Here is a 24,657-nt window from a genome sequence, read left to right on the forward strand (position 1 = left end):
ACTTCTGAGTACAAACTTCACATTCCTTAAGTGTGAAAGACAGTCAGTTTCAGGAATTTGAAACTGCAACATCAGTGTTCAAAAGGCTGAACCAGTCAATCTAAGTCATACCAATTCAGAACAGTTTTATTTTAGATCTGAAGCATTAAACTTCCTGCAATCTTTCAAAGAAAACTTAGTTTACTAACACTTTGTTCTGCAATCCAAATTCAAACTTTGAAAATTTGGAGAGAATATAAAGGATTTTTTAGGTCTCCATGATTCATTAATAGAAGAGTTCTTACCAAAGGAAGCTGGGCACTTTTTTTAAAGATTTAGAGTACCCAATTCATTTTTTTCCAATTAAGGGGCAATTTAGCGTGGCCAATCCACCTGGTTTGCACATCTTTGGGTTGTGGGGGCGAAACCCACGCAAACACGGGGAGAATGTGCAAACTTCACACGGACAGTGACCCAGAGCCGGGATCGAACCTGGGACCTCGGCGCCGTGAGGCCGTAGTGCTAACCCACTGCGCCACCATGCTGCCCTGAAGCTGGGCATTTTGATGCATAGAATTTAGCGATTATATGCCTCCCATCAAATCAATCATATGTGAAGTCTCTACAAGTACTGGGTCCCCTTATCCAGCATACCAAAATCCAAAAGGACCTGAAAACTGAGTACAGTCGAAGTTGGTGCCCTGGATAGTAATTTCAATAAGACCCTTTTATGCTTTAATTTTCACACTTCATTCTATGTATTCTAAGTACATGGTAGCCTGGGACCCAAAATCCATCAAATCCCCAAATCTGGCACATGTCCAGTTCCGAAGTTCCCAGATATGGGCTCTAGTACCTGTAATTTAAATAACGTATCTTGTTGTGTATGTGTTAATTTGTACTCACTGCTGAAAGAAAGAGGGATTGGAAAGAAAATAAGTGAAAATTTTGATCACTAAATGTAGTAGTTGGTATAACGGACATTTCTATATGACTACTGTATTTTTATTGTGTGTTTGAGGAAATCGAATTGGAGTTACTTAGCAGGAGCTTTGTCGAGACAATATATCAGTGGCAGAAAAAAAAATTCAATCCGAAATGTAGTGCATGGTCTAACTGTTATTTTGGCTGGACTCAAGTTTCCCATTTTAAATCAGCAAACTATATTTCCTTTGGTATTGGCAGGGTTAAATTCCAACATTTTCAGTTTATATTGTCATTGTCCTTTTGGTTGAAATTACTTCATATTCAGCTGCATCTTCACATTTTGAGAAGATCCAAGCCAAATTAAAAGCAATCACCTTAAATTTATGAACCTATCCTGTCAGATCATATGTGGGCCTTTGTAAACTAAATTTGGGCTTTGGATTATCAGAACCTGATTAACGTCAGAACATTCAAATCCAATTGACAAAAATAGCCACTATAGTGTCAATATTTGGCTGCGAGGAACAAAAGTTTGAGGTTAATTACTTAAAAGTTAATGGTTAAAGAACAAGGTTTAAAAGCCACAGGTAATTATTAATTGCTATTTTTACTCAATTAGCAATTGATGTTGCTTCACCAATACAAATGCTGGGATTTTTCATTATACTTGCCCCAGATTTTAAGGTGGTCATGGCAATGAAAGTGTCAACTGTCATTTCCACTGAAATCGATCGCAATTTCTGGAACTTGCACTGATGCAGAATAATGCAGTAATCCAGAGGTTACGGTCAATGATTCTCCTCTTCCCCAGTTTGCCTGCTTTCCAGCAACCCAAGTTGAATATAATGCAGCCCACTGCAGCAAGAATCAAGGCAGCCAGGCCATTTAATCACCGGAGAGGCAACATCGGTCCCTCTGTGGTGGTAAAACCTCTCCTGATTGACTCGGAGTCGGGTGGAAGGGGTGACATGGAATTTCCTGATCACCGACAGTGAGACTTCAATTAAGCTCATTAATGAGCCAATTGGCACCCATTATCTCTGAGCCCATTTGCAATTCAATGGTGGATCATGGATTAAATGGGAACAGGACATTTTTCTGTGCCTGGCAAAGGCCATCCAGCTAATATGTGGGCTTTGCCAGCGACCGTCCAGAATGGTCGCTCCCTTTATTAAGCAATCTGTGCCTGATTGAGGAACTGGGCATTGGGAAGAGGGGCAGTGGAGTAAGGGGGGGCTGCTGAAAGCTAACCCATTTCTGCCTCTGAGCCCCCTGTTCTGAAAATGAAATGAAAATCGCTTATTATCACAAGTAGGCTTCAAATGAAGTTACTGTGAAAAGCCCCTAGTCGCCACATTCCGGCGCCTGTTCGTGGAAGCAGGTACGGGAATTGAACCCAAGCTGCTGGCCTTGGTCTGCTTTACAAGCCAGCTTTTTAGCCCGCTGTGCTAAAGCCCCGTATTTCTGCCAACATCCTGTGATCCCTATCCCTCACTCACATTGGGCCTGCCTGACTGGTAATCCCCTTGACTGACTAAATCCAGGTTCTTCAGACCACAAATAATTGAACTGCTGAAAATTTCTCCTTGTTTGCTATTAGTCTCGCTGTAAAACACCTTTAAAAACGTACGCCTTGTTGAATGCGTTGATACTGGAATTTTAACAGTGTACTAAATTCATTCTTACAGCTAAAATCTTCCTGCCCTGAAAAGTTAATGTTATATTTGTGGAATGTCAAATTTCTCCATATGTTTTTTCAAATGTTAACATTTATCTTTAGTTTATCTTCTACTTTACTCCTATTGTAAATATTTATTCCACAATTTGAAAATTTAAAAGCGAATGCTATTAAGTGTTCTTACCTTCCCAGTTTGCTGTGTGCAAATACTTCTATGTGTTTGGAGCTTAACTGCTTGCTGACATCACTGCTGTTTCACACCATGACTTCCCCTCGACTTGGTGCCAGATTTAAACTGCCATTTGGAAAGGGGTTATCCACACCACACAGATCGCTAGATGTTTATGAGCAGCTTTATTTGAGGTCAGTGACGAGCTGCTCGTTGCTGGTGGCAGCACGGTAGCATAGTGGTTAGCACAATTGCTTCACAGCTCCAGGGTCCCAGGTTCGATTTCCGGCTTGGGTCACGGTCTGTGCGGAGTCTGCACGTTCTCCCAGTGTGTGCATGGGTTTCCTACGGATGCTCCGGTTTCCTCACACAGTCCAAAGACGTGCAGGTTAGGTGGATTGGCCATGCTAAATTGCCCTTTGTGTCCAAAATTGCCCTTAGTGTTGCGTGGGGTTACTGGGTTATGGGGATAGGGTGGCGGTGTGGGCTTTGGTAGGGTGCTCTTTCATGGAGCCGGTGCAGACTCGATGGGCCGAATGGCCTCCTTCTGCATTGTAAATTCTATGAAATATGTCTTATGGGATTCATGTAGCCATTACTCTCTCAGCAGCTTCAAGTCTTCTCTGGTGTAGATAACATAAAGCTAAAAAACTTGAACCTGCACAGCACCTTTTAAGCTCACAGGATGCCCGAGAACACTTTGAAGCCAATAAATTGTTTTTACAGTGCAGATAGTCATACAAAGTGGAGAAATGTGCAGCCAATTTTCAGACGGCAAGTCATAAAACAGCGATGAAATAGATCATCTGTTTCTTTGATGTTGGTTGAGGGGTGGTTGTTCTCCAGGGCATCAATAGAACTTAACTGGTCTTGTTTGAATGCCATTTGGGATTGCTTACATCAGCCTAAGAGAGGGTTCAGTTTACTATGCCATCCAAAGGCACTGGCAACAGCGCAGGACTCATTCAGTACTAAAAGTGTTGGTGTAAATTAAGTCCATTGGTGTCGGAATGGGGCTTAAACCTGTGGCTTTTTGACTCAGGTAAAAATGCTGAACCAAAGTTGACCTTGTTCGAATAGTTATTTTGAGCAACGTTAAGTTATTTACAAGGTATCCAGAGTAAAGATTTTGCCTCATATTGTTTTTAATCATTCAGCAATTTTGCCTAATATTGTTTATAGTCATCTTGGGAGTGAGTACCATCAAGGCCTGTGTATGCAAAATATATTTATACACAAACTATGGAAATTATTTCAGATTGTTCTTTAGACCTAGGAGATAATAGATGGAAGGATAGACTTTTGTTGTAGTGTACACACTTATTGGATGTAGTCAGCTCATAACCTTCATTTAAAACTTAATAAAAGCGTAATGAATACTCACTATTTTTATGCAGTTTACTATTTTATAATTGCAAACAACAGTACTTATGAATGTGCAATTCTGGAACATACTTTCCTAAGGCATCATCTACATCTCCGCGACTTGGCTCCAATCCACGAACTCTTCCTCGACAGCTCAGTGGCATCAACTCATCAGCAGGATATGCATGTTCCTAAATGGACAGATGAAGGAAATAAACTGAAAGCCAAACATCATAACTTTCTTAACAGGATTCAGAGATTGTATGAAATACCAGTGGGTTCATGTAACTCAGAAATATGTTTATGTTAATTCATCTAAAAGTATATGTGCTTGTGAATGGAACACTTGGCACAAAATGCAATAATTGTGGATCAACCACAGCAGGTTCATGTGCAGAATGAAGCTCCATTGAGTTTTCCCCAATTTGTTACATTACATTACTGTGAATTTCCCATTTCCCCATCTCTGTAGTCATGATCTCTGCAACTAGGATTGCCAAGTGATCTCTAGCCCACTTCATGCTTATGGATTCATACTCACTGAGCACTGGGTTGAATAGTGGACACACTTATTGGATACAATTTTTTTTTCAGCTAACTGAGTCTTCTATCTCTGTTGCAAGTCCAGAACTTAATGGACAGCAATGCTAATCCCTGCTCTTCTCTAGCTAGCTCCCAGCCCCTTTCTTAAAATCTATACATTATATAGCAATATGTCAAGGACTTTGCTTGCTCACAAAAAAGTGAGCATTTGCCAGCTGTGATGCTATGCTGAGGGGAACAAATGCCAACAGTAGAGTGCCGTTGCTTCAAAGGGATACAACCTGAAATGATCATAATTAATGTAATCGGGGAAACATAGCTTTTCATATACTTCGAACAACCAGGATACTACCATCCAGCCAAGCTGTCTTCATGCAGGAATAGTTTGTGCAATTATAAACAGTACATTCACTGTTTACAAGTACACTATTTCAATCCATTGTTGTGATTCATTATACTTTATGGGAAAGTAGTTAAATCAATTTAACAGCACTGATCACATAGCAGGCTTTTGAGATGGAACCCCAAGAAAATCAAACAAGGCAATTGTAATCGATAAAAACTACACAAATTTCTCATGGTGCTCAGTAATTAGAATTATTTAAAATATCTTTCCAAGGAAGCTCTTGTATTAACAAAAAAGGAGACTGAATGATTCACCTTTTGGCAACTTCAATTTTAAACAAGTCCATTTATACAAGTTGTGTATTACATGTAACTTAACAAGGCTACTTTCAACCACAGCAAAAATGTGTTTTTCCTTTCCGAGTATAATGAAAACAGAAAAATGGCTAAAAAACATTATGCTGCGAAATAAGAATTGAACTCAGAAAAAAAAAATCAACAATAGCATTTAGATAAAATACGCAATGTACAGAAACATATTGCCTCATTTTGTGTGAGAAACAGTGAGATTAACACAACTCACCATTATTAAAAAGCAAATTTGAAAGTTAACATTTACAGTGTGGAAACGTATCCTCTTAGTGTTTTAATTATTGTTGTAGGTTGTTAAAAATGAAAATTCTTTCTCTGTCTTTTAATATCTCGTTATTTCACTTTTGTTTTGCATGATTTGGTGTTGAATCAGCTATCCTAACTGACACTTCCTGGTTCAGACTTTACATGCCTCAAATACAGGTCCTTCAATATGATTAAGGTTGCTTTTCCTGTTGTATTTCTGCTTTTTAATCACAGTAATGAGTCAATAGAAAAGCCTGAATGTGTAACAAACAGATGATGTTGTAAGAATCCAACCATAAAATCAGAAATTGCAATGTTGGTCGTGTTGGCTTATTTGTTATACACCAAATACCACGGCTAACAGGTGCCAGTCATGAGAAAAGAATATATCTTTCTGCATTGCTTCCACTGTAGGGATTCTATGGATTTTCTGTTTTGTGCTGATAATGTTTAGTCGACATGATCAAAAGTGACCAGAAAATATCCTGAAGACAGGAAAGGGAAAGTTTTATGTTTGCACTGCTGATGGGGTGCCTTGCCAGCCTGCACTGCGCACATTGGAAATTTGGTCAAATGCTTTCCATGATTTTTTTGACCATTGTAAATAGAATAAGCACTGCTGCCCCTCAGCGCCGAGGACCCAGTTTCGATCCCGGATCACTGCCAAGTGGAGTTTGCACATTCTCCCTGTGTCTGCGTGGGTCTCATCCCCACAGCCCAAAGATGTGCAGGGTAGGAGAATTGGCCACACTAAATTGTCCTTAATTAGCAAAATATATTTGGGAACTCTCAATTTAAAAAAATAAATAAATATTTTTTTTTAAAGTTGGCAACAACCCTCCAAAAGAGCAACCCAACTAGGCCCACTCCCCCTGCCCTAGCCTTAAAACCCTGCCCAACCTGCACATCTTTGGACCCTAAGGGGCAATTTACCATGGCCAATCCAGCTAACGTGCGCATCTTTGTACTGTGGGAAGGAACCCACGCAGACACGAGAAGAACAGACAAACTCACACACAGGCAGTCACCCAAGGCCAGAATTAAATTTGGGTCCCTGGTGCCGTGAGGCTGCAGTGCTAACCACAAACGTCCACATTGTTAATTTGCATCATGAGCTGGAAAAAGAACAGCACAGATTTGTAAAATTATTCTATGTATGCTGACCTATCATTAATATTTCATAGGATTATCTTCAGATTGAAACACAATAATATGAAGAGTACTATCGCCTGCAATTAATTGACTTCAATGGAATCTGAAAAGGTATAGAACAAAATCTTACAGTATTCACTAGTTCTGATAGTCGTTGATAACAGTTGGGATCAATAAAATTCAGAATAGTGGGTCTCATTAATTCCATGTAAAGCAATAATACCTGAAGGACAGAACAGAAAACTGGACTTTGTTTACTGAAAGCTGGAGACATTTTTCTGGAATTTATATTGCCACACACAAGCAAGGGATTTACGACTCAAGTAGTCTAGATTTTTATTTGTGCTTGCGAGGGAGTCAAGCAGATGTGAAATTGGAGTTGAGACGATAACCAGGTCAGCCATGACCTTATAGGATGGTGGAGCATGCTCGAAGGTCTGAATGGTCTACTCCTGTTATTAGGTTCCATGTCCATCCTGACTCATTCTGAAAAGACCAAAGGAAAGTGCTACTGTTGTAACACTACACTCCGTGTGCTTCACCCGATGTCTATGTATTTACATTGCGTATTTATTGTATGTCCTATGTTTTTCATGTATGGAACGATCTGCCTGGACTGTACGCAGAACAATACTTTTCACTGCACCTCGGTACACGTGACAATAAATCTAAATCTAAAATGCAAACACGGGACAACGATCAAACACAACTGAAATAAAAACGAAACAAATGCTTACCATATAGTTATCGTAGGCATGCTCAAACATTTCAACAACTTGGTTCCTGTAAAGAAAAAAAAAATAAGATCGGCAAATCAAGGCCTGCTTCAAAATATTGCTCCAACATACATAACCAATTGTCTATAGTGCTGATCTTGATAAATATATTGCCTAGCCAAGAGGTTACTAAATAAAGTTAAAAGCATCAGGCCACGTCTGAATTATGAAAGTCTTTTTACAAAGAAATTAAGCATACGAATATTCAGTAACTAAACATGTATCATGGGATTTACTGTAATATTTTACTATTTTTGAAAATGATGTATTGAATCAAAAAGCAGCCAGGGACTGTGCAGAGTCCAAAATCTTATCAATAAACCCAGCAGAGGGCAGTAGAGCGGAGCTGCGGATTGGCTGTTGCGGGGGAAATTTGCATACGTCCGTGTGCTCACCCTAACTTGAAGGAGTACCTGAGCAAGAGGCCCTAGCTGTTCAAGTGAAGACAAGCATCCAGCAGAGGGCAGTAGAGCAGAGCTGCTGATTGGCTGTTGCGGGGGAAATTTGCATACATCTGTGTGCTCACCCTAACTTGAAGGTGGTTTGTGGAGGAGCTGTTGTCAAGTGACACTTGCTGAGTGATAGCTTGCTGAGAAGGAGAGTGAAGAACAGGTAAGCTCTTTCTTTCTTTTTTCATCTAGAGGGGATGGTAGGGCAGGTAGTGCAATGTTCCTCCTGCAGAATGTTTGAGGTGAGGGACGCCGTCAGTGTCCCTGCTGATTTCATCTGTGGGAAGTGCAAACATCTCCAGCTCCTCAGAAACCGCGTCAGGGAACTGGAGCTGGATGAACTTCGGATCATTCAGGAGGCAGAGATGGTCATAGATAGAAGCTTCAGGGATGTAGTTACTCCGAAGAATAAAGATAGATGGGTGACGGTGAGAGGGGCTGGGAGGAAGCAGTCAGTGCAGGGATCCCCTGTGGTCGTTCCCCTTAGTAACAAGTATACCGCTTTGGATACTGTTGGGGGGAGGACTTACCAGGGGTAAGCCATGAGGTACAGGATCTGGCACAGAGTCTGTCCCTGTTGCTCAGAAGGGAAGGGGGGAGAGGAGTAGAGCATTAGTCATTGGAGACTCCATAGTTAGGGGGATAGATAGGAGATTCTGTGGGAACAAGAGAGACTCGCGGTTGGTGTGTTGCCTCCCAGGTGCCAGGGTGCGTGATGTCTCGGATCGTGTTTTCGGGATCCTTAAGGGGGAGGGGGAGCTGCCCCAAGTCGAGGTCCACATAGGTACCAACAACATAGGTAGGAAAAGGGATAGGGATGTAAGGTAGGAATTCAGGCAGCTAGGGTGGAAACTTAGATCAGGGACAAACAGAGTTATTACCTCTGGGTTGTTACCCGTGCCGCGTGATAGCGAGACGAGGAATAGGGAGAGAGAGGAGCTGGACACGTGGCTACAGGGATGGTGCAGGAGGAAGGGTTTCAGATTTCTGGATAATTGGGGCTTATTCTGGGGTCGGTGGGACCTCTACAAACGGGATGATCTACACCTGGACCAGAGGGGTACCAATATCCTGGGGGGGAAATTTGCTAATGCTCTTCAGGAGGGTTTAAACGAGTTCAGCAGGGGCTTGGGAACCTGAATTGTAGCTCCAGTATACAGGAGGTTGAGAGTAGTGAGGTCATGAGTAAGGTTTCAAAGTTGCAGGAGTGTACAGGCAGGCAGGAAGGTGGTTTAAAGTGTGTCTTCTTCAATGCCAGGAGCATCCGGAATAAGGTGGGTGAACTTGCGGCATGGGTTGGTACCTGGGACTTCGCTGTTGTGGCCATTTCGGAGACATGGATAGAGCGGGGACAGGAATGGTTGTTGCAGGTGCGGGGGTTTAGATATTTCAGTCAGCTCAAGGAAGGTGGTAGAAGAGGGGGAGGGGTGGCATTATTAGTCAAGGACAGTATTACAGTGGTAGGAAGGATGTTTGATGAGGACTCGTCTACGGAGGTAGTATGGGCTGAGGTTAGAAACAGGAAAGGAGAGGTCACTCTGTTAGGGGTTTTCTATAGGCCTCCGAAAAGTTCCAGAGATGTAGAGGAAAGGATTGCAAAGATGATTCTGGATAGGAGCGAAAGCAACAGGGTAGTTGTTATGGGGGACTTTAACTTTCCAAATATTGACTGGAAACGCTATAGTTTGAGTACTTTAGATGGGTCCGTTTTTCTCCAATGTGTGCAGGAGGGTTTCCTGACACAGTATGTAGATAGGCCAACGAGAGGCGAGGCCATATTGGATTTGGTACTGAGTAATGAACCAGGGCAGGTGTTAAGATTTGGAGGTAGGTGAGCACTTTGGTGATAGTGACCACAATTCGATTATGTTTACTTTAGTGATGGAAAGGGATAGGTATATACCGCAGGACAAGAGTTATATCTGGGGGAAAGGTAATTATGATGCGATGAGGCAAGACTTAGGATGCATCGGATGGAGAGGAAACTGCAGGGGATGGGCACAATGGAAATGTGGAGCTTGTTCAAGGAACAGCTACTGCGTGTCCTTGATAAGTATGTACCTGTCAGGCAGGAAAGAAGTGGTCGAGCAAGGGAACCGTGGTTTACTAAAGCAGTCGAAACACTTGTCAAGACGAAGAAGGAGGCTTATGTAAAGATGAGACATGAAGGTTCAGTTAGGGCACTCGAGAGTTACAGGTTAGCTAGGAAGGACCTAAAGAGAGAGCTAAGAAGAGCCAGGAGGGGACATGAGAAGTCTTTGGCATGTAGGATCAAGGATAACCCTAAAGCTTTCTATAGATATGTTGGGAATAAACAAATGACTAAGGTACGAGTAGGGCCAGTCAAGGACAGTCGTGGGAAGTTGTGCTTGGAGTCCGAGGAGATGGGAGAGGTGCTAAATGAATATTTTTCATCAGTATTCACACAGGAAAAAGACAATGTTGTCGAGGAGAATACTGAGATTCAGGCTACTAGACCAGAAGGGCTTGAGGTTCATAAGGAGGAGGTGTTAGCAATTCTGGAAAGTGTGAAAATAGATAAGTCCCCTGGGCCGGATGGGATTTATCCTAGGATTCTCTGGGAAGCTAGGGAGGAGATTGCTGAGCCTTTGGCTTTGATCTTTAAGTCATCTTTGTCTATAGGAATAGTGCTAGAAGACTGGAGGATAGCAAATGTTGTCCCCTTGTTCAAGAAGGGGAGTAGAGACAACCCCGGTAACTATAAACAAGTGAGCCTTACTTCTATTGTGGGCAAAATCTTGGAAAGGTTTATAAGAGATAGGATGTATAATCACCTGGAAAGGAATCATTTGATTAGAGATAGTCAACACGGTTTTGTGAAGAGTAGGTCGTGCCTCACAAACCTTATTGAGTTCTTTGAGAAGATGACCAAACAGGTGGATGAGAGTAAAGCAGTTGATGTGTTGTATATGGATTTCAGTAAAGCTTTTGATAAGGTTCCCCATGGTAGGCTACTGCAGAAAATACGGAGGCATGGGATTCAGGGTGATTTAGCAGTTAGGATCAGAAATTGGCTAGCTGGAAGAAGACAAAGGGTGGTGGTTGATGGGAAATGTTCAGACTGGAGTCCAGTTACTAGTGGTGTACCACAAGGATCTGTTTTGGGGCCACTGCTGTTTGTCATTTTTATAAATGACCTGGAGGAGGGCGTAGAAGGATGGATGAGTAAATTTGCAGATGACACTAAAGTTGGTGGCGTTGTGGACAGTGCGGAAAGATGTTACAAGTTACAGAGGGACATAGATAAGCTGCAGCGCTGGGCTGAGAGGTGGCAAATGGAGTTTAATGCAGAAAAGTGTGAGGTGATTCATTATGGAAGGAATAACAGGAAGACAGAGTACTGGGCTAATGGTAAGATTCTTGGCAGTGTGGATGAGCAGAGAGATCTCGGTGTCCATGCACATAGATCCCTGAAAGTTGCCACCCAGGTTGAGAGGGTTGTTAAGAAGGCGTACGGTGTGTTAGCTTTTATTCACCTGAGGAAGGAGCAGCGCTCCTAAAGCTAGTGACATCAAAACAAACCTGTTGGACTTTAACCTGGTGTGTAAGACTTCTTACTTCGCTTTTATTGGTAGAGGGATTGAGTTTCGGAGCCGTGAGGTCATGTTGCAGCTGTACAAAACTCTGGTGCGGCCGCATTTGGAGTATTGCGTGCAATTCTGGTCGCCGCATTATAGGAAGGATGTGGAAGCATTGGAAAGGGTGCAGAGATTTACCAGAATGTTGCCTGGTATGATGGGAAGATCTTATGAGGAAAGGCTGAGGGACTTGAGGCTGTTTTTGTTAGAGAGAAGAAGGTTAAGATGTGACTTAATTGAGGCATACAAGATGATCAGAGGATTGGATAGGGTGGATAGTGAGAGCCTTTTTCCTCGGATGGTGATGTCTAGCACGAGGGGACATTGATTTAAATTGAGGGGAGATAGATATAAGACAGATGTCAGAGGTAGGTTCTTTGCTTAGAGAGTAGTCAGGGCGTGGAATGCCCTGCCTGCAACAGTAGTGGACTCACCAACACTAAGGGCATTCAAATGGTCATTGGATAGACATATGGACGATAAGGGAATAGTGTAGATGGGCTTTAGAGTGGGTTCACAGGTCGACGCAACACCGAGGGCCGAAGGGCCTGTACTGCGCTGTAATGTTCTCTGTTCTATATAGGTTAGAAATAAAAAATCAGCTCTCACAATTGCCCTGAAGAATTTGAAAAGTTAACATTATGGAATATGCAGCATTACTTACCAGCACAGTGAAACTTTGTGAACTAATTAGGTTTGTCAGAGAGAGAAAAAGCAAAATACTTGAACTGAAAGCCTTTCTACAGGTTAAAAAAGCTACTGGAATTCAGTTTTCAATCAACAGAACTGATTTATGTTAGAAATAAAAGAACTCGGGACAAATTATAGCAACTGTTATCACTTAACACAAAATAAGAACTGATTTATCATTTTGTCATTGAGCTTTATACCTAACTAGTTCCATTTAAGATGCATCCAAATATTAATATGCAGCTATTAGACTGCAAATTAGAAGGGGGCCAGAAACAGGATTGTACTTATGCATAGAGTATGTTTGTCAAAATTAGTTAAATCCTGGTAATGGCAGTAATTCCTCAATTCGACGGCACCTTATGCTTGTGCTGATCATCCTGCTGGGGTGGGAATGTGGCGTGTTCCTCGAGGAGGCCGGCAGGAAAACATACCAAATCTTCCAGCCCCGACCTTATTAATTATGTACCTGGGTATTTTATCCCATATTCAGTGGCAGGCAGGCTTGGATGGTACTTAGCCTGCCATTGTATCCAGGTGCCATACTGAAAAGGCACCCAGCATCACTGATCCATGATTGAAGAAAGAAGGTGGAGCTCCTGAAAATGAAGATAGATCCCTGGTAGCACTCAAGAGACCAGAAGGTGGATGTCTGAGAACGAAGGTGTACCTCTGGAAGATTCTGAGGCTGGAAGATAAACCCCCTCCAGGTCACTGAACATGGAAGGTCCACTGCTGGGGTGTTCCAGGGTCTAGGGTTGCAGGAGGTCTCCAGCCTGAACGCCAGAGGCATCTCCAGGCATTGTTCAGTTCAGTCCTGCCATCTGCACCCCACGTTATTCCAAATGTGTTTCATGCTGGCATGTTTTCCTCTAGCAGGTCTTCCAAACCGCCATGGTGGGCACCAATGGAAGATCCCACTGTAAATTCACACTAGATGTGTTGGGCACTTTGGAAAAACTTGAGGATAGACAAGTCCCCCGGGCCTGATGGGATATATCCAAGGATTCTATGGGAAGCAAGAGATGAAATTGCAGAGCCGTTGGCAATGATCTTTTCGTCCTCACTGTCAACAGTGGTACCAGGGGATTGGAGAGTGGCGAATGTCGTGCCCCTGTTCAAAAAATGGACTAGGGATAACCCTGGGAATTACAGGCCAGTTAGTCTTACTTTGGTGGTAGGCAAGGTAATGGAAAGGGTACTGAAGGATAGGATTTCTGAGCATCTGGAAAGACACTGCTTGATTAGGGATAGTCAGCACAGATTTGTGAGGGGTAGGTCTTGCCTTACAAGTCTTATTGAATTTGTTGAGGAGGTGACCAAGCATGTGGATGAAGGTAAAGCAGTGGATGTAGTGTACATGGATTTTAGTAAGGCATTTGATAAGGTTTCCCATGGTAGGCTTCTGCAGAAAGTAAGGAGGCATGGGATAGTGGGAAATTTGGCCAGTTGGATAACAAACTGGCTAATCGATAGAAGTCAGAGAGTGGTGGTGGATGGCAAATATTCAGCCTGGATCCCAGTTACCAGTGGCGTACCACAGGGATCAGTTCTGGGTCCTCTGGTGTTTGTGATTTTCATTAATGACTTGGATGAGGGAGTTGAAGGGCGGGTCAGTAAATTTGCATACGATACGAAGATTGGTGGAGTTGTGGATAGTGTGGAGGGTTGTTGTCGGCTGCAAAGAGACATAGATAGGATGCAGAGCTGGGCTGAGAAATGGCAGATGGAGTTTAACCCTGAAAAGTGTGAGGTTGTCCATTTTGGAAGGACAAATATGAATGCGGAATACAGGGTTAACGGTAGAGTTCTTGGCAATGTGGAGGAGCAGAGAGATCTTGGGGTCTATGTTCATACATCTTTGAAAGTTGGCACTCAAGTGGATAGAGCTGTGAAGAAGGCCTATGGTGTGCTAGCGTTCATTAACAGAGGGACTGAATTTAAGAGCCGTGAGGTGATGATGCAGCTGTATAAAACTTTGGTAAGGCCACATTTGGAATACTGTGTACAGTTCTGGTCGCCTCATTTTAGGAAGGATGTGGAAGCTTTGGAAAAGGTGCAAAGGAGGTTTACAAGGATGTTGCCTGGAATGGAGATTAGGTCTTACGAGGAAAGGTTGAGGGTGCTAGGCCTTTTCTCATTAGAACGGAGAAGGATGAGGGGCGACTTGATAGAGGTTTATAAGACGATCAGGGGAATAGATAGAGTAGACAGTCAGAGACTTTTTCCCCCGGTGGCACAAACCATTACAAGGGGACATAAATTTAAGGTGAATGGTGGAAGATATAGGGGGGATGTCAGAGGTAGGTTCTTTACCCAGAGAGTAGTGGGGGTATGGAATGCACTGCCTGTGGAAGTAGTTGAGTCGGAAACATTAGGGACCTTCAAGCAGCTATTGGATAGGTACATGGATTTTGGTCGAATGATATAGTGTAGATTAATTTGTTCTTAAGGGCAGCAAGGTAGCATTGTGGATACCACAATTGCTTCATAGCTCCAGGGTCCCAGGTTCGATTCTGGCTTGGGTCACTGACTGTGTGGAGTCTGCACGTCCTCCCCGTGTGTGCGTGGGTTTCTTCCGGGTGCTCCGGTTTCCACCCACAGTCCAAAGATGTGCAGGTTAGGTGGGTTGGCAGTGATAGATTTTCCTTAGTGTCCAAAATTGCCCTTAGTGTTGGGTGGGGTTGCTGGGTTGTGGGGATAGGGTGGAGGTGTTGACCTTGGGTAGGGTGCTCTTTCCAGGAGCCGGTGCAGACTCGACTATGATAATCTATGATTAATCTAGGACAAAGGTTCGGCACAACATCGTGGGCCAAAGGGCCTGTTCTGTGCTGTATTTTTCTATGTTCTATGTTAGTGTGAAACTGATTTCTGGGCCTCCCGCCGTATTCGCAGCCCCCCCCCCCCCCCCCCCCCACAGCCGCTGGCATGGGCTGGCGAGAATTAGACTTCATAGTGGAGAAGGAGACTATTCGGCCCATCGAGTTTGCACCAGCCCCGGGAAAGAGCACCCCACCCAAGCTCACACCTTCACCCTATCCCCGTAATCTCAGCTAACCTTTCTGGACACTAAGCAGCAATTTAGCATGGCCAATCCACCTAACCTGCACATCTTTGGACTGTGGGAAGAAACCGGAGCACCTGGAGGAAACCCACACAGACACTGGGAGAAAGTGCAAACTCCACACAAACAGTCACCCGAAGCTGAAATTGAACCCGTGACCCTGGAGCTGTGAGGCAGCAGTGCTAACCGCTGTGCCTCCGTGCTGCCCTAATTCTGCCCTACACCTTTACAATATTTTTGTGGAATCGGGCCGAACAATTGATTCCTACACAGTACATAGCAGTTAAATCACTCATTTCACACTAGCTTCATAGGCCCAATTCTGCAATGGTAATGACAGTGAAACCGCCAGTGTTTACCACTGTTACTTCACTGAAATTGACAGCAGCTACAGGAGTCAGTGGACGTGCAGAATAATGTGGAAATCCAGAGGTTTCCAAGAAGCTCCCTCAGCGGTCACCCAGTAATGTTCCCTCTAAGGTGCGTACATACAAGGTCACACAGAAACCTGGAATGGATTGTACATTGAAATAAGGTACGGTAAAATCACCATAGTCCCAGGTGACATAGGCTGCTTTTCTCTTTGAGGGGGAGAGCTGACTGCTGGTGGTTTAACCCGAGGATCACCACACTTCAGGTGAGGGGCATGGTTGAGAAGGCGGGCCTTCATGAATAATCTCTAAACAGTGGCAAGCTCGAACAGGGAGTGGGGTGGGGCTGAGTGTCACATCCCAGTCACAAAGGGACAAGCATCTGGAAACTGCATGGAAAAACTGACGCTGTGATTGAAGCATCAGTGAACATGGAAGAGAGGGAACCTGTGATTGGTGACACGTGATCTTGAGCCAGTGGGAATGGGTAGGGGCAGGGAAAAGGCAGGTGTCTCAGGAAATGAGAAGCACACGACAAGGCGGCAGAAGGCCAGGACCTGGACAAAGTCTCTGAGCCCATGAGAGGTCAAGGTTCAAAAGGTGAGAGCTCTCCGCATTCCTTGGCCATTAATTGTGGGAGAGGTAGAATTTGGGAAAATTCCTCAGCAACCGGTTGGCCTGTGAGAGAAGAGGCTGAGCTGGATGAAAGCAACGGGACCTGTGGAGCGTCTGTTTTCCAACTCTGGATTAGAACGAGACTCTGGAGTGCCTTACAGTCAGCAGTTTTCAAAAGCCCCGAACACAACCTGGAGCCAAATGGCCTAAAAAGGCCCACAGCAACTAATGATTACATCGCACTGGATACAACCCATCACTGCCAGAAAAAAGAAAACAGATTGGGAAAAAAATCAATTAATGGAGTTAGTTTCAGTGAGCACCTAATGCTTTCTGATGAGCAGATTTATGATACAGATTGGGCTATTGACATATTTAAGGAGCATTGTCAATTAACTCCTAGCTTTAGCATTGACTGATCTCCATATAGCAGCCTGGAAACAGCAGGTTCACTCAAGCTAAGTTAATGAATATAGAACTGAGTTTTATTTCACTTGGGGAGATGAAGTGCTTCATCAGGTTGTTTATAAACTTTTTTTTAAAATTTAAATTGAGGAGCAATTTAGCGTGACCAATCCACCTACCCTGCACATCTTTGGATCGTGGCGAGACCCACGCAGACACTGGGTGAATATGCAAACTCCACACGAACAGTGACCTGGGGCCGGGATTGAATCCAGGTCCTCAGTGCTATGAGGCAACAGTGCTAACCACTGCACCACCATGCCGCTCCCGGTTGTTTATAATCCATGACTGGACTGTAGAGCTAAGTGTATCCTCCCTGCTCTTTCTGCATTTCATCTACTCTATTGAAGTGTGAGCTTTTATGTGGGAAAGAGGAGCTGACAGTCCCATTGTGGAACATTTGGGGGCAGGGTGAGCGGGGAGGGCAGAGGTGTGAATTGGGACACGCAACAGCAGAGGTATAATGGGAACATTGTAGAGGATAGATGGATTGGGATTTGTGAGGAGTTGGAGAACAGGAACATCTGTGGGGAAAGGTAGAGTGGGATGTGTGAGGAGAGGTGGATTGGGGCATACAAGAGTTGAAGTTGAAGGTTGCCATTTGAATAGAGGTGGATTGGGGCCAGTGAAATATGGAGGTGGAAAGGGACCTCAGATGAGTGAAAGAATAGGGTGAGTGGAAGGAAAGCAATGTTTCACTCATCCGTGCAACTGTAATAATCTGGATGTATCACATATTGAAATAAACAGGTCACTCAATCCTCTGAACTTCCAGTGATTTTTAAAATGTAAACTTTCAATGAACAAGGAAATAGTGTTTAGAGGAGTTTGCAACTCATTCACAAATAAAATTTAGAGGGTACGTTGCTATGGGTAGCATTCTGTGAAAGGGTTGGGTTGGGAGGGTGCAAAATCAGTGAATTGTCAAAATCTTCCATTTTTACACTGTTAATCATGCTATAAGAAAAACTCGACAGTGGTAGGTGGAGGTGTAACTGAGTTTTTAATGCTGTGCGAACTTCATAATCACTGCTAAAGAATCTCACTTGCCCAGGAAAGATGTGCAGGTTAGGTGGATTGGCTATGCTAAATTGTCCCTTCGTGTTCAAGGATGTGTAAGTCAGGTTACGGGAGTTGCCGGGGGGGGGGGGGGGGGGGGGGGGCGCTAGGTGGAATACTCTTTCGGAGTGTCAGTTTAGACACAGTGGGCCGAATGGCCTCCTTCTGCACTGCAGAGATTCTATAAAATGTAAATGTCAAATTTCCCCACAATGATAAAAACCACTTTTAAAAAAACTAGAAAACTTGTTTAAATTTAATTTATTTTAGCTACTACCTTAATCCAATCATAATCCATGTAATTTGCTATTTGAAATCTTAAATTCAGAAGTGAAGGCATTCACTGATTTTAACTTCCTGCTTTGCTGCATGGAAATACTGCAGCGTGATTGGCTGCTACCCTGCTTGGTGGACCACTGGAGAACACTCAATTTGACATCAGATTTAAACTGCCATTTGGAAAGAGGAAGCCTGCGTCACAGAGATTGTTAGGCTTTTTGTTAGGCACATGCCAAGTTACGTTATCAAAATTATTCACTTTCTGTCACCAACCATAAGACATAGGAACAGAATTAGGCCACTCGCCCATCAAGTCTGCTTCGCCATTCAATCATGGCTGATATTTTCTCATCCCCATTCTCCTGCCTTCTCCCCATAACCCCTGATTCCCTTATTAATTAAGAACCTATCTATCTCTGTCTTAAAGACAATCAGTGATTTGACACAACAGATGAAAGCAAAAAAAAACAAACACCAGTAAAATCATATATTGCAGCAATTTTTGCAAAGAGAAATGCATGATAAAACTTTATAATAATGACAGCAAGCAATTTAGTTGCAGAAGCAGGAAAACTGAATTACAATAGAATCACTACAAGTGCAGAAGGAGGCCATTTGGCATCGAGTCTGCACCGACACTCCCCGTAACCCTGTGCATTGATCATGGCCAATACCCTTAACCTGCACATCTTTTGGACTGAGAGGGGAAACCGGAGCACCCGGCGGAAACCCAGTCAATCACCCAAGACTGGAATCGAACCCGGGTCCCCGGAGCTGCGTGGCCGCAGCGTTAACCACTACGCTACCCTGCCGATTGAAAGGAGCTGTACCACATTCACTCTGTTATACGTGACCATGTCAGTTATCATTTGGTTCAAAATAAACTCTCAACCATCAAAGCACGCCAGCTGGGATGAGAGGCTGGTACCAAAGTGCAGTGCCATAGAGGCCCAGTTCACAGCAAGAGTTTGGGGGGGAAATCATACCTGATTGTCCCTTTCTCCTGCTCTGTCATTCCCAGCACCAGGTGGAAACAGTCCCAGGTGAGGGTGAAGGATGCCAACAGCCTGAGGGCGAAACCCATGTTGGTGAGGTTTTGGGGATGCTTGGAGCAGTTTGTGTCACAGGGCTTTTGACCATCAGCTTACTCTGCAAGCTTCCATTTTTCTTTTGACAGGAACTTTCTCCCCCTCCCCCGCCACACAAATCTGCCTGCTGCTCCCACTAAGCCGCCCTCATGGTCGAGCAGACAGTGCAAAAGGTGACCGGGTCCTTCCTAGAACCTGTTACTGATCCAATCTCTTCCTGCTCAGCAAGCACCAGCGGCCGCATCCTGTCCATTTAAATCCGGCCTTGTCCCTTCCCCACGGAGCGGCCACCCTAAAAGCACTGGCATGCTGGTCTTTGTAGTTCCATCTGACGACGCTTTTCTGCGGCAACAACGATCCCTGACTCCCCACTCGGGAGACGCTCCCGCGGCAAATGGCAGCCGCCGGCTGGAGGGAGGGGGGGGGGGGAGAAAAGAAGCAATGCAAAGTCTCACCTGGGCCTGCAGCCAGAGGCTGGACTACAACGACCGGCGGGACTTGCGCGTTCGCATCACGCGCAGCCGCGGACGTGAGCGCACAAAGCATGCCGGGATTGTAGTCTTCCCTCCCCCACGCGCCCAATGCAGGCTCCAGTGCCTTCCCTCTGATCAAGTCCACCACCTTCTCCTGTTGTGAACCACTTGTCTGCTCTGTGGGGAAAAATAGCATGTACCTTATCGCATTAGAGAATTTTTTATTTTAAATTTAGAGTACCCAATTCATTTTTTCCAATTAAGGGGCAATTTTTGCGTGTCCAATCCACCTACCCTGCACATCTTTGGGTTGTGGGGCGAAACCCACGCAAACACGGGGAGAATGTGCAAACTCCACCCAGACAGTGACCCAGAGCCAGGATTGAACCTGGGACCTCGGCGCCGTGAGGCAGCAATGCTAACCACTGCGCCACCATGCTGCCCATCCCACTAGAGAATTATCGATTTTTGACATGTGGGTGGTTGCATTTTTTAAAAATGCCAGTTAGATCAGAGGCCATTGTAATCAAAAAAGATTAAGTGCTTCACGACTGATGGTACCTTTGGGGCACTGGACGTTCATGAACTGTTTGGTCTTCACAGCAACAAGACAAAGTCCGCACCAATTTAATTTGGGCGTTGAACAAGACCAAACGAACAACCTTTTGCCTCAGTAAATTTCACAGGCCACAGATCAAAGTACAATAGGATCACGAAAGTGAATTTCCACATTGCATTGTAAATAAATATGCCAGCATTTTATATTGTTTTGCAATGCAGTGTATGGGTTTAAGTGATACAGGAAAGAAAGAACTTGCATTTCTATAGTACTTTATCCTATCTTTCAAGTGGGAATGCCTTCAGGATCATACTTGAATCTCCTAGATTTGGCATTATGTAACTTAGAAGAAAGGTAACCAGGGCATGAAAATATTGAATGTTTTTTCTTCAATTTTCTTGGGACATTTTCATTGCTTCATGCTGAAGTGATTGGGAATGAGGAGAAATCGGTTGGATAGGATCATCCAACTGGGTAACAAAGAGTTTCTTCACTTGACCTGGGAAGATAACGCACCTTGAGAAAGAATGCGTCGGGTGACCAATGGTGTGAGCGTGCCCTTGCCTTCATGTCTTTCAACTGCGACTCTTCCCTACTCTTCCTCAACTTTGTTGTCTCAGTTTTTTGAGGAGGTGGAGGACAGGTGTGAGAGGTGCGGGGCAAGTCCGGCGAATCATGTACATATGCTTTGGGCGTGTCCGAAGCTGAGGGGATTTTAGCAGGGATTCCCTGATGTCATGTCAGAGGTCCTGGAATGGAGGGTGATTCCGAGTCCAGAGGTGGCAATATTTGGAGTGTCAGAAGACCCGGGAACCCTGGGGGGGAAGGCTGACGTATTGGCCTTTGCCTCCCTGGTGGCCCGGAGATAGATTTTGCTGGGATGGAGGGACTCGGAGCTTCCAAAGTCGGGGGTGTGGGTCAGTGAAATGGCAGAGTTCCTCAGGCTAGAGAAGATTAAGTTTGCCTTAAGGGGTTCAATACAGGAGTTCGCTTGGAGGTGGCAGCCATTTATAGACTTCTTTAAGGAAAACTGACCATCAGCAGAAAGGGGGGGGAGGGGAGGCAAGGAAGCGGAGAATAAGAGCAGGGAATCTAATATATGGGTACTTAGGAGTTAGGGCGGGGGGGAAGTTGGGTATGTTACTGTGGGGGTTTTGCGTGTGTCGGACTGTTCTGTTATTTAGAATGTTAATATGTTAAATGTTACATTTATAAATACCTCAATAAAATGTTTCCTAAAAAAAAATTTTTTGTCTCCATTTCTTGGAATAGCCGGCAAGCAATATCCACTACTAAGTTCACTGACTCCTATAAATACTTTGATTTGTGGGCCGCACCGTTGCTCAGTGGTTAGCACTGTTGCTTCCCAGCATCAGAGACCCGGGTACGATTCCCGGTTTGGGACACTGCATGTGCGGAGTCGGCACGTTCGCCCCGTGTCTGTGTGGGTTTCCTCTGGGTGCTCCGAATTCCTCCCACAAGTCCCAAAAGATGTGCTTGTTAAATGAATTGGACATTCTGAATTCTCCCTCAGTGTACTCGAACAGGCACCGGAGCGTGGCGACGAGGTGATTTTCACAGTAATTTCATTGCAGTGTTAATGTAAGCCTACTTTTAACACTAATAAAGATTATTATTATTCCACTTTCTCCTACCTGCTTCTTGATTTATTCTCCCAAGTTAACAATCTCTTTTTGGTAAAAAGGTAAAAAGACCCTGATGGAGTTACTTACAGGCCCCCTAGCAGTAGTCAGGTTGTGGGGCAGAAAATAAATCAGGAGATAGAAAAGGCATGTAAAAAACAGTATATTACAATAATCATGGGGGACTTCAATATGCAGGTGGATTGGGAAAATCAGGTTGGTAGTGGATCCCAAGAAAAGGAAGCTGTGGAATGTCTAAGAGATGTTTTCTTTTTGGAGCAGCTTGTGACCGAGCCTCCTGGGTAACAGGCAATTCTGGATTTGGTGATGTGTATTGAGGCAGACTTGATGAGGGAACTTAAGGGGAAGGAACCCTTAGGGAGCAGTGACCACAATATGATAGAATTTACCCTGCAGTTTGAGAGGGAGAAGCTGCAATCAGATGTAACAATTAAATAAGGGTAACTACAAAGACATGAGGGAGGAGCTGACCAGAGTTGATTGGAAAAGAAGCCTAGCAGGGAAGACAGTGGAACAGCAATGGCAGGGGTTTTTGAGGGTTATTAGGCAGGCACAACAGAAATTCATCCCAAGGAGGAGGAATCATGCTAAGGCGAGGACAAGGCATCCATGGCTGATGAGGGATGTCAGAGTTCCAGGAGAATCAGGGGGCAGAGGTGAGTGCAGTGAGAAGGTTCTGGGGAAACTGAAAGGTCTGAAGGTGGATAAGTCACCTGGACCCGGATGGACTACACCCCAGGGTCCTAAAAGAGATAGCTGAGGAAATTGCGGAGGCATTGGTGATGACCTTTCAGGAATCTCTGGAGGCAGGAAGGGTCCCAGAGGACTGGAAAGTGGCTAATGTAACACCACTGTTTAAGAAGGGAGGGAGACAGAAGATGGGAAATGTTAGGCCGGTTAGCCTGACTTCGGTCATTGGCAAGATTTTAGAGTGTTATTAAAGATGAGATCGCGAAATACCATAACACCATAAGACATAGGAGCGGAAGTAAGGCCATTCGGCCCATCGAGTCCACTCCGCCATTCAATCATGGCTGATTTCAACTCCATTTACCCGCTCTCTCTCCATAGCCCTTAATTCCTCGAGAAATCAAGAATTTATCAACTTCTGTCTTAAAGACACTCAACGCCCGGCCTCCACCGCCCTCTGTGGCAATGAATTCCACAGACCCACCACTCTCTGGCTGAAGAAATTTCTCCTCATCTCTGTTCTAAAGTGACTCCCTTTTATTCGAAGGCTGTGCCCCCGGGTCCTAGTCTCCCCTGCTAATGGAAACAACTTCCCTACATCCACCCTATCTAAGCCATTCATTATCTTGTAAGTTTCTATTAGATCTCCCCTCAACCTCCTAAACTCCAATGAATATAATCCCAGGATCCTCAGACGTTCATCGTATGTTAGGCCTACCATTCCTGGGATCATCCGTGTGAATCTCCGCTGGACCCGCTCCAGTGCCAGTATGTCCTTCCTGAGGTGTGGGGCCCAAAATTGCTCACAGTATTCTAAATGGGGCCTAACTAATGCTTTATAAAGCTTCAGAAGTACATCCCTGCTTTTATATTCCAAGCCTCTTGAGATGAATGACAACATTGCATTTGCTTTCTTAATTACGGACTCAACCTGCAAGTTTACCTTTAGAGAATCCTGGACTAGGACTCCCAAGTCCCTTTGCACTTCAGCATTATGAATTTTGTCACCGTTTAGAAAATAGTCCATGCCTCTATTCTTTTTTCCAAAGTGCAAGACCTCGCAATTGCCCACGTTGAATTTCATCAGCCATTTCTTGGACCACTCTCCTAAACTGTCTAAATCTTTCTGCAGCCTCCCCACCTCCTCCATACTACCTGCCCCTCCACCTATCTTTGTATCATCGGCAAACTTAGCCAGAATGCCCCCAGTCCCGTCATCTAGATCGTTAATATATAAAGAGAACAGCTGTGGCCCCAACACTGAACCCTGCGGGACACCACTCGTCACCGGTTGCCATTCCGAAAAAGAACCTTTTATCCCAACTCTCTGCCTTCTGCCTGACAGCCAATCGTCAATCCATGTTAGTACCTTGCCTCGAATACCATGGGCCCTTATTTTACTCAGCAGTCTCCCGTGAGGCACCTTATCAAAGGCCTTTTGGAAGTCAAGATAGATAACATCCATTGGCTCTCCTTGGTCTAACCTATTTGTTATCTCTTCAAAGAACTCTAACAGGTTTGTCAGGCATGACCTCCCCTTACTAAATCCATGCTGACTTGTCCTAATCTGACCCTGCACTTCCAAGAATTTAGAAATCTCATCCTTAACAATGGATTCTAGAATCTTGCCAACAACCGAGGTTAGGCTAATTGGCCTATAATTTTCCATCTTTTCCTTGTTCCCTTCTTGAACAGGGGGATTACAACAGCGATTTTCCAATCTTCTGGGACTTTCCCTGACTCCAGTGACTTTTGAAAGATCATAACTAACGCCTCCACTATTTCTTCAGCTATCTCCTTTAGAACTCTAGGATGTAGTCCATCTGGGCCCGGAGATTTATCAATTTTTAGACCTCTTAGTTTCTCTAGCACTTTCTCCTTTGTGATGGCTACCATATTCAACTCTGCCCCCTGACTCTCCGGAATTGTTGGGATATTACTCATGTCTTCTACTGTGAAGACTGACGCAAAGTACTTATTTAGTTCCTCAGCTATTCCCTTGTCTCCCATCACAAAATTACCAGCGTCATTTTGGAGCGG

The 24,657-nt window shown here is 44.3% G+C and overlaps 1 protein-coding gene across 3 annotated transcripts in view; it reads right to left on the minus strand.

Annotated features, from left to right (window-relative positions):
* The window catches only part of LOC140399117 (ER degradation-enhancing alpha-mannosidase-like protein 3), a 70,077-nt gene extending 50,474 nt beyond the window's left edge, over window positions 1–19,603 (minus strand). Inside the window, exons 1-3 of one of the 3 annotated variants that reach the window (XM_072488293.1) lie at window positions 19,130–19,603; window positions 7,514–7,559; window positions 4,209–4,309 (exon numbers count right to left, since the gene is read on the minus strand). In XM_072488293.1, coding sequence (XP_072344394.1) covers window positions 4,209–4,309; window positions 7,514–7,559; window positions 19,130–19,227 — 245 coding nt within the window. In that variant the 5' untranslated portion in view covers window positions 19,228–19,603. Of the gene's footprint in view, window positions 1–4,208; window positions 4,311–7,513; window positions 7,560–19,129 lie in introns of those variants that run through there. The other 2 variants (XM_072488294.1, XM_072488295.1) reach the window with 2 other exon arrangements.
* Between the last annotated feature and the right edge of the window lie 5,054 nt (window positions 19,604–24,657).

This window comes from Scyliorhinus torazame, chromosome 22, assembly GCF_047496885.1.
Source record: "Scyliorhinus torazame isolate Kashiwa2021f chromosome 22, sScyTor2.1, whole genome shotgun sequence".
In the NCBI taxonomy this organism is placed as follows: Eukaryota; Metazoa; Chordata; class Chondrichthyes; order Carcharhiniformes; family Scyliorhinidae; genus Scyliorhinus; species Scyliorhinus torazame.